The following is an 11224-nucleotide window of genomic DNA, read 5'->3' as shown; positions in this document are numbered from 1 at the left end:
GGAAAAGGGTGAGGGGGTGCTGATTGGCTGAGAGTAAGAAGGTTCAAAATCATAATAGTTAGGTCTTGGTCCCTGTTGCCCAAGGAGTTAAGAAGAATCACTGCTTAGCAGCTCCCTGGTTGGGGGTCTTGTTTGTGATTTTCCTTGCCACAGGCATGTTGTCTTTCTCCCTCAGACAAGATAACTTGGGTGAGGGGAATACAGAGGCTTGGTACTTTTGGGTAGGGGGGTGCTTTTTAAGCAGGTCACTACTGTTACTCTTGCCTGTAAGGATTAAGAGGGACCTCATTCTTTCCGAGCATCTCTGGCTTTGGGTGATGGAGAATTAAAACCATTAAAGGGTCTACTAAAGGGACTTTCCTCAGTAGAGTTGTCACCTCTGTCATTTCCTGGAAAGGCAAAATACTTCTGTCACAGTACTACATCTTCACATGACAATGCCTGAAATAAAATGTGTTCAATTGCCCCATGGGACAGAGTTATGCAAACATGTGTAGGTGTCAGTTTGACTCCTTTGGCTTAGTCATATACAGTTGAAACATTAATCTAGTCCTCTAACCTCTTAGTGAACCAGCCTTTGACTGACATCTGAGAGAGAAAAACTCAGATTAACATTTTAGTACCCAGAAGTCAATGATCTATATAACTAGTGTTACTACGTACCAATTACATACCTGCTAATTATACTGGAAGCTATGTGGAACAGCATTCAAACTTGTACTATATTTAGTAAACTTCAGATATAATTACCTATAATTAAATCTCTGGCACTGAAGCCATCCTTTCTGATCTATTTATACATGGGCACCATCAGTAAAGATAATCAGTTGGAAGACACTTTGGATAGGTGACCAATCATAAACTGGTCTGTACTCTCACTGTGCCATATGACTGGAATCTGTGATGCTGCCTCACATGGGTAAATGCAACGCTGCAATTCAAAAACTATAGATCTAACCTAAATTTGGAATGTGCTAAACCCGTATCTGTATCAGGGCATAATATAATTGCAGATTTGCTAAGCAGAAAACATTAACCCAGCTCATGACAAGTTCAGGTTTTATTAATAACTGTATCAGTCTTTTCAAGAGCCAATTATTTTGCTGAAGTTCCAACACTGTGCTAGCCTGTAAGACATCCGTTTAGAATAAGTTATAGAGCTTGGACTGATATACAGTTACTTAACACAATTTTCATGGAGCTCTTAAATAGTTACATTGACTATCTGCTCATCAGGGAAAAGGGCTTTTCTCTGGAGTCAAAAAGGGATGCATGTCAATGGATCTGGAGTTATACATCCACTCCACAATGAATTTAGAATCCACAATGTGAGCAATGCCAATAAGTATTTTTTTATATACAACTTGATCATTTTGCAAATGAAGTAGGTTGCACATAATAGAAAATTTAAATTCCTTTTGAAATTATAGAAAATTATATCTGAAATGTTTAAATTTCATCTTTCCTATGATATTTTAAATACAGCTATACCTTTATGAACTAGTACAATAGAATTCTTATGTATGATAGTGACTAGTATTTTATCAATGAACTTGTAAGGCTCATCATTTAGTTGTATCATTCTAAATAGCAAAGTGTTGGCAATTGGGCAAATTTGGTACTTAAAAATCTGGTACTGATAAAGTACGTATGCATATACTCATTACATTTTGTGAAGTCTCATTAATTCTTAATTTGCAAGGATATTCCCATTTCACTATTGGGCAGATTATGCTAGCTGTAACACAACACAGCCTTTTGGGCACAGGTGACATGTTGGGGGGGATGCCCCTCCCCCTAGATTTCTGGGGGTCCATGAAGCATGTCTAGGGGGTCTGCAAAAGTTGGCTGTGTTGCTGCTGCTCCAGCTCCTCCTGAGGCCAGAGGATGAGCGAGCAGCAGCTGCAGGCAGAGCCCATTGCAGCTGCTCCCTAACCCCCATGGCCAGGGGCCTTCTGACCACCAAAGCATGACTGGGTAGTAGCGCTTCATTCTCTCCCCACCAGTGCCTCAGGTGCAATCTGGCACCACTGCAAGAATGAGAGAGAGATCCAAAGGGGGTTTGCACCTCTATTCCCCATTTTTACCAGAACCTTTAAATTGTGTACCCCCCTGAGAACCACTGGGCTAGAGTATTAATAACAGTTCTGCTCCACTCATTCAGGTTATGTATTTCAGTAAAAAATGGCACTTTTTTTGCATTTTATCATTTATTTCAACACTATGATTCAAGAGGCTAAAATGCAAGTTCTTCCCTTTGTATTTCTGCAAGTAGCACTGCAATCATAACTTACAAAAATGTTTAAAATACAAAATGTACATGAAATTACAATACAAGGCTCTGTAAACATCTAGAACTTAATCTTTATTGTCCTATATTTTTAAATATAAAACTTCAAATTGTTGAATGATTTCCAAACTTCAAGGAATGACACCCATTATGTGTATCAAAAATAGAGTTTCAAAGCTTTGTTTGCATCAGAACAAGCTGTCATTTTATCTCTTCAATCTTTGGTTTTAAAAAGGATGGCAGTTCCACTGATATAATGAAAGGTTTAATAGAGGAAGTCTGATTGATTGCCAGATTTAAGGTTAATTTCAGAAATGGTACTGATTCATAGACCATATTTAATGTGCTAAATACCATTCTTTGATTTTTATTCCTAACATTGATCCTCCACCTTCTTTGTAGAAAAAAGCAATTTTATCAATGAGGCTTTCCTTGATTTAATATCTAAAAATCAAACTGGAAAGCAGAGTTTTGGAGGTGGTTATGGCAGGGGGAAAACGATGGACAAGAAAGTGGATGCCAACAAAATATCAAGTTACAGGGTACTGTTATAAATTTAAATTTGCATAGTCCAATGGAGATTGTGTGCTTTTATACCACTGCATTACTCAAGATTAACAGTCTTTATCTATAGTATCACACAAGCCAAAAAAATTAAGACCCTTGTACTGAAGCTTTTACAAGGCAAATACAAAACTGCTTTAGTAACCAAAGCTATATTTTTATTTTTTTAAATAGGAAAGCATTTCTATGTCTACAGGCATCAAGGTATTTAAAGGCATCAGAAGATTTAGTGCATAGCAACTCTGGATTGTATGGGCTCCCATATTTTAGGTACAGCATGAATTCCAGCTACTCACTAACAGGACTTGCAAGGAGAAGAGGCTGTACCAGTTAGTAAGGAGCACAAAACTCACACATTATGGACAGCTCATAAGTTAGAATTCCCCTAAAATATTGATTAATGCAGGAGATCTGGTAAATTAATGAAAACTGGAACACACCTTGCCACCAGCACATAGTCTAAAGACGGTTACACAGCTTACAGTGTTTCAAAAAGTGTTATAAAAACATAACTAGCTGTATTTCTGAACACTTCAACCCTTTTTAGGATGTTTAAACTTAATGTGAGTAGAGGACAGAGTAAAGAAGCACCAGTGGCGGATAGTTTTAATATCACCCTTTAAAGAACTGCCAAAAAGAACTTATTTGGATTTTGAGATTTATACATTTTTACAGTACATTCACCGAAAGGATGCTTAGTTTCCCAGAGTACAGTTTTTTCAGAAATGTATGTACACGTAAAGTGGCCTTGCATAAACTTATTTCAAATTTTAAAGTTCTGAACCCCCAGCACAATCACCCTTTGTTGAATTTTTAAAAGCCACTAGTTTGTTTAAACAGTAATTCATGGAAGAAAGTTTCAATTTTATCCACTTAAAATGTAGGTCTTCTAAAGGTCCATGATCCAACAAATATAAAGTCATGGTATTTCTAGTTTAACAGTTTTGCTAGGATATCATATTCACATTTATGTGAATAAATTGATGATTCATTTACAAGAGGGTCCATGTAAAATTTCCCTAGGCTGCTCTGTCAACACATGGGTATCACAAAATGCATATTTACTTTAATGGCTTCACAATGACCTCAATAATGATGTTAAATTAAGACTTTTTCTTTTGTGTTTTACTGCATTTCTATTAAACCAGATAAGTAAAAAGTCAAAACTTGAGCTGGTAGCTTCATTTCTCTAAAAGTGAGACACAAAGGAGACAAGTCTACCTACATTAAATTTATTGAAAATTCCCTGAAATACCTGAACTAATTTCAGCATGATTCCCCCTTCCCTCCCTATCTTTGGATAACTAAGGCCAAAAGTATTTGCTGCTTTTTTCACTAGAACATAAGTTTCATTCAACTGAGGAACTAAAAATGGCCTACAAATTAAAAATAATCTGACTTATAGTGTACTTTGAAGCTTTTTGTACGCTTACTTTTTGTACACCCTGTATGTTCCATTGGAAAGGTCTGTAAACTACGACCTCTTGGGAAATACATAATGTGGCCTAAGTAGGCAGTTATGGGTCCTTGCCTAGGTTTCTAATCATAGAGGCCCAAGATTTTAAGAGCCATATAGTGTAAAACAGTACTATCAGATTAAGTAAGTACATGAGGGAAATGCATCCTTTCACATGATCTGTAAGATCAATGCCACAAGATATTGTGTTACATATTTTACTCTGAAGTAAGTCCTGTTTTACAAATTTACCATTAAATGTGGGCAAACTAGTTTATGTACTACTTTTAAAGTGTATAATATAATTTCATCAATTGCATTTCAAAGTGGCATTGTTTAGACAGCATATAAAATATGAATGTAAGCAAATTACCTGGCACATGGAAAACTACTGCCACTGAACACTGATCTTAAAACAATATTCCATAGGGATAACAGACACCTAAATTGTCTTCACATATGACAAATTTACCCTCTTCTAACATGACTTTGAAATTAACGTTCTTTACTCTAAAATTCTAGTTCTCAACTCTCATTACAAATATAACATTTCTATGAAAAAGGGTATTTCAGTAAGAAGTCTGTGCTAACAAAGCACAGGAAGATTATCCATAAAGTTATAAAAGATAAATTTTTGGAATGTCATTTCTGTCCCAAACACTTCCATGATGGAATGGTCTCTTTGTAGCCTATCAAATTACATTTTCATTTTATAAAGAAGTGCAGATCTACATTTGGCTTTGCTTCCTATGAATCTAAGAAAGAAAACTATAAAGTATTTTATACAGAATGGCTTCCAAGGCATTGGCTTAGGATGACTATTATGTTTTGCCTCTGGAAGATTTCATTGTAAAAAATTATTTGTTAAACAATATAAGCTTAAAGGCTCTCCAAAATGACTAAAAGGTGTACAAATCATCAATTACAACTATACTACCTTTTCTAAGGGAAAGCAGCACACTGAAGATGCATATTAAATTTTTTTTCACATTCAGTACTGTGAATATTATAAGAGCAAATCTAACATCTCCACACTTTTGAAGCACTTACAATATAAAAGTACTCTATATTCAAATGCAAAAAAGCAAAGCTTGTATTTAATGTTTAAACAGTTAAAACATCTTGTTGCTTCTTTATGTCCATTCACCAAGACACTTTTTACAGCATCTGAGGAACTAGAATTAAAAATGCTCTCACTCCACATTAAAAGTGTAACCCACTAAAAGGGCTCTGCAAGGATCTGCTGTTCCAGTTCATAAAGGCCACAGAGTTGGAAGCACAGTAAAAGTGTAAGAAAGGGAGATAAAGATTTTTCAGGGAAAATTGCAGAATTTCTTAGGTGTTTAGTTGTAAGCTTATCCACTACTGGACTTCATCTAATATTTCTGTCTCCAGAGATCCAGGGCATACATGTGGAGATTGGCTGGCCACTGTTGCTCCATGCGTCACAGAGATCTGTGACATATCTCTTCCTATGATCTCATTCACTAAAAAATAAAAAGAACAAAAATTATAACATTGCAAGCCAATGTAAACATACTTGCCTTATTGCCTGGCTGCTTTTACTTTTTCCAAAAATATAATAATATACTCTTAGCTTAGAGTTGAAAGAATTTTCCTGTAATGCACAAGATGAAAATACATTTTGGTAACATTAGCAAAGGAAAGTGAATTGCTATATTATGTTACATTGTTATTGCTGACAGCTTCTGAAGATACCTAAGATGTTGCCTTTGAAAGAAATGTTTGGAGTGAATGTAGGTTCATGAAAATGGGGAACTGATAAACACAAAGGCACAGTCTAAACTACTACAATATAGGCTTCCTCAGCTATTTCTGTTGTAGGTCTTTACTGAATATGAAGAGCAGTTAAACTTAAAACTTACTTTGCATGATGCATTATTTTGGCAGGCTTTAGGATCCATAACTGATCAGTCCTCTTCTCATTTCCTAGGTCTCTAAGCAACTCGGGGACTAGACCAACAACTAATATTTTAATAATAAAATCCTTCTTTTCACTCTATTGAAGAACCCTTGAGCTTAATTAAAAATGCATCTTCAACAGACTTGCAAAGTCAAGTTCAAGAAACAGACAAGTTTCTCATCTTTTGTCAGAAAGATACTGCCCTTCTAAAAATGGATAATCATCAAATAAATAACATAATTTACATGCCAAAGGGTCAATACACCAACATAATTTACTATTAAACAGAAGGTGCAAGAAGGAATACGATTACTTTAACTTTAAATTCACAAGCCTATTTATTAAAAAAGCCCTAAAATTAAAGAATTAAAGTTTTCAGTATTATAAGCCCTAGACACAGTTATCTCTTCTTCATATTCTTTCTTTCAGTTTGAACGTTTGCTCAAAAAGAACTGCAGGTCTGTTCCCAAATTATGACTTTTTTGGGATATGATAATTTACATTAACATATTTACATTTAACTATGATAAATTTAAAAATAATATCATTGGAAATATTGGAAAAAAATACAATGTCCTCACCAGACCAACCAAACTGAACTCAGGATAAGAGCTGAAATATTTATTTTTTAGAGGAAAATTTAAATACTTTCATACCAAAACACTTAATAAAAGTCAGGTAATACCAGTTTTAACAACAAAAAAGAATATCAGACCAGTAATATTTAAGATGTTATACAAATTGTATAACAAGTAGGGATTCAAACCATTAACTGTACTTCCTTTGGAATTTTAAATACTATCAAAAATAAAACTTAGCAAGTACTTGCAAAGATAAGGGACAGTATACTAGACATTAAATAATACATGAAAGCTTCAAAATATTTTGAAGTTAGCTTGACTATTCCTAATTCAAACAGACCTAACCTAACTTTATTTACAAACTTTGGAGTGGCAGCACTGCACAGCCTCCCATTCAGCATGGTACTTCGGCATACATGTGTCTCCATAGTTCTTTTGACCTCGGTTTGAATATTTTGGTTGAATCAGGGCCATTACCACCTAAATAGCAGAAGTACTGATCTTGCTATTAGCCGATTTCTATGAAGAGCTCTGAGTCTGGAAACTGCATTGCATCTGTCAGTGTACAAGAGAAGCTAGCTCCGCCATTCGGGTAACAGCATACTCTCTGCAGGTTTTGGCTGACCCTTGTTCACTAAGAATTCAGTTTTTGCTTTCAAGACTCCATAATCTTAATACCAAACAAACTGAGACTGCCAGATGGGATCCCAAATTGTTAGAGTGCTTCTTTGAAACAGTTTAATAGTAGGAAATATCCTTTCCTGAATGAAGGTGGACTGTTGTGGAGTCTTTAACCTGGACACAAGATTTTTTGCCTAGCTTAGGGCTGTCTAACTTCTGGGTGCTGGGGGCACTGCAGCCTTGCAAGCTATATGCTGCACAGGCATGCACCACAGGGGCAGCCTTCTCACAGTCCTTCCCCACTGCATGAGCAACCCACTACTCCATCCCTCTGTAGGCAGCCTGGCTCCGTTCTCAGCTGCATGTGCAGCCTGGCTATTCTTCCCCACCTGTGCACAATGCACAGGCAACAAATGCTCTTCCCAATGTCCTCTTCCTCCTTCCCTCCCCCACACTCTGCTGTCCTGGTCCCAGGAACAGGGCAGGAAGGAGAGGCTGGAGGCCAGAAGAGCCCAGCTACTATAACAACAGGAGCAATGGGAGGAGCGTTGGAGGAGCGGCAGATGCTCCAGAGCCTTACGTCAACCACCAGTGGGACAACTCTGGTCTAGCTGCGTAAGTGTTCATTATGCACTTAAAGGCATTCGAGTAAGGTAGAGAACTTACCCTGCACATGCTCCATTTTATAAACTACTTTTCAGTATCTCTGATACAGAAACAGATACACGATTTCCTAAATCTGAAGAACAGAAAACCACTGAAATGTTTTGTATGCAGCCATAGAAAGTGACTGCTGTTCAAGGATTAAGCAATGTTATCCTTCATAAAGAAATTCAATTCTGCTTGAGCCAACATGAAAAAGAATACTCTCATGCTAGATATTTAAACAGTACAGCTCTTTACACACTTCACTTAAGTTTTCTACACTCAGTAATTTATTTTAAGTTAGCTTTATTATAAGTTTATCCATCTTTTCAATTAATGATTTACTTAATTTATATTTGTAATCTGAAAGTGAGGAAAGTAGTTATAATGGAAATTTTACACAGTTGTAAAGACAACAGATTTGCTTATAAAAGGATATATTGTGGGTACCAAGATACCAGGACGTACTCAACTGATTTTATTCTTATTCCTTTCTAGCATATGAAACAATTCTGTTTTAAATATTTTGTATTGGTAAACTGACAGTATAGAACAAAAAACTGATCTCAAAACACTGATACTTAAATATTTTTGCCTTATATTCTGTACCTGAACTTCACAAAGTAAACAGAATTATTATTCTTGTATCACCATTGAAGGAGCTGCTATTGCAGAGCATGATACTTCCCAAAAAATCTAGGTGCTCTCCAATTAGTAGCATAGTCCTACAGATTTTAATGTCTCTTTCAAAAGGAGTAGCAGTACTTACATGAATCTAACATCAGCACTCAGCAATAACTTATTGGTTTTGTGTACACTGTATGTAGCTGAAGAGTTTTTAATTTTTTTTTTAATAATACAAATCAGAAAATGCAGCTGCTCATTACTGTTAAATCTTTGATGAGCAATAAAACAAAACACAAGTATACATCTAAAATCCTTTTATTCTTTGGAAGTTAGACTGTTACTATCTCTGTTTTGATAGATGGCTTATTTTGCATTTAGCATCAAAACAAACTGGTCTCTGTTGTTGTTTGTATAGATCACCATTCTATTGGAAGATATTTTAGAGAGCTCCCCAAGGCAATATTTACTAATTGAATAGCATAAGCCATGCGGCATTAAAGCTGTACTGCTTAAAATCACTTTTATATTATGAATACAAATGTTGTTTGTGTGGTGTAGTAGCTGCTAAAGTATTGCATTATTTATTATTTACCTTTTAGTATTTTTCATTTCTGGTTGTTTAATATTTACCAGTTAGCTCCTTTATTTGTATATTTTAAATGGACTATTGAGTGTACCACAAGGCCAGTTTTAACAGCAGGTTGATAGCCCCACCATCCCTAAAATGTACCAGTATAAGGGTAATTTAGATATAGTGCAATATTCCATCATCATCATCTTGTAACCAAGAGATGTTTCTGGTGCAGATCCAGCCTTCAACATTTGCTGCTATAGTAATATCAGAATTATGCATTTTGTACCAGCAGAAGCTCTAGTATAAGATACATTATACTGGCATAAAAAGTAGTTATTTTAATCATCTAACTGATATAGGTTATACTGACAAACGTACCTTTTTGCTGTTATAAACTGACTACATCGAAGGTTTTGCTGGCACAACTCACGTTTCTATGCTGATGTAGCAAACTAAGTTTAGCTGAACCCTGAATAAGCTTAAAATACCTAGCCCTTTCCCAAACCTTTTTTGGTAGAGTGAATTTCTCACACCTACCTCCCTAACTGTTGAAAAAGGGTTTCTGCTACTCCACCCTTTCCTAGAGAATCCATTTTACTCTACAATTTCCTGGAAAGGTATTGAAAAAAAATGAAGTCTATAGAATTTGGAAGAGAATGCACTTCATACCTCTAAGCATTTTCTTTACAGCTACAGGCGATTTCATGGTAACACAAATGATCAACTCATGAAAGAACAGCATGCTCTCTACTAGTGTTTTAGGGTATTTATACATGTGCTCTGGGAGCGGGGAAGGAGGCTTTGAATTAGAGTGGCTCTGAGAGGCACTCTAATTAAAGCGTCTGGAGCATCTGTGGCAGGGTCACTTTAGCTAAAGCTTGCCGAATGAACTTTAAAGCACCCCTGACACCAATTTTCAGTGCAGGGACACTAATACATGAGATGCTGGAATCTGCTGGAGCATGGTAACTACTATGCTCCAGCAGACTCAATTGAGTAGTTACTATGCTCCAGCAGACTCCAGCATCTCATGTATTAGCAGCATCTCATGTATTAGACTCAATTAACTGAGTCTGCTTCAACGTGCTGTAATTATACCACATTGGAGCAGGTTCTCTGCATGTGTATAGGTGCACTTAAAACCCAATAATTTCAGAAGCTCAGAGGCAGAGCAGATACAGGATTCTGAATAACAATAATCCAAGGCCTGAAAGGCATTGGAAGCCCTACTAAGCAAAGTTTAAAAAAATAAAAGGGTTACAAAATTTAATATGGGAAAAAGACCACCAACTCCAGCTCTTGCATTAATAAATGTACAATCCCCATCTTCTCCCTCATAGCTCCCTAAAACAAACATAGAAATTCCTTCCACCAAAACAAAAATACTTTAAAAACACATATGAATGCATTTGGGTATAATACATCTTTTCCCAGAAGAATACCACAGGATGTTTGTGTACCCTGATGCAACAAACAGGAGAACAGTCAAGGTGCATCTGTTGCTATCTCATGTATCTTACAGAGCAGGCCCTTTAACCATTCCCTTGAGAGCGAGTTATACCATGACTCAGATTTAAGCATGTGCCAAACTTCAAGCTATTTGTTCCTCAGTTTTCAAAATTATTGGTTAAGTTAAATGGACTGTAAAAGCCACAGTTATTTTCATGTATTATTATCGTATAGACACACAGTTGTACATTGCTGACAAAATGTAATTACTTAGATGTTTGTGATACATAGATCCAGGGAACACAGGTTGTACTATACTTCAAGACAGCTATGCCTTGCTATGAATCAGCTCTGTCCTGTCAAAGATAAGTTTCTGTAGTGGCTGGACAACTTCTGCGACATCAGAAACATTGGGCCAGGAAGAGTACTCCATGTTGATGCCTGATATTGTCCTTACAGTTGTATCAAATGGCAAATGCAGCCTGCTGAGGTT

At 36.2% G+C, this 11224-nt stretch overlaps 1 protein-coding gene across 2 annotated transcripts in view; it reads right to left on the bottom strand.

The window, feature by feature from the left end:
- Positions 1–2177: 2177 nt before the first annotated feature.
- NFATC3 (nuclear factor of activated T cells 3) overlaps positions 2178–11224 on the bottom strand; it is a 156186-nt gene continuing 147139 nt past the window's right edge. Inside the window, exon 11 of one of the 2 annotated variants that reach the window (XM_090061944.1) lies at positions 2178–5797. In XM_090061944.1, coding sequence (XP_089918070.1) covers positions 5673–5797 — 125 coding nt within the window. In that variant the 3' untranslated portion in view covers positions 2178–5672. The remainder of the gene's footprint in view (positions 5798–11224) is intronic. The other variant, XM_090061946.1, reaches the window with a different exon arrangement.

The sequence above is a fragment of the Crocodylus siamensis genome, chromosome 9, assembly GCF_052110815.1.
Source record: "Crocodylus siamensis isolate JL-2025a chromosome 9, ASM5211081v1, whole genome shotgun sequence".
Taxonomy (NCBI): Eukaryota; Metazoa; Chordata; order Crocodylia; family Crocodylidae; genus Crocodylus; species Crocodylus siamensis.
The sequence above is the reverse complement of the archived record's forward strand: the minus strand, read 5'-3'. Positions and strand labels throughout refer to the sequence as shown.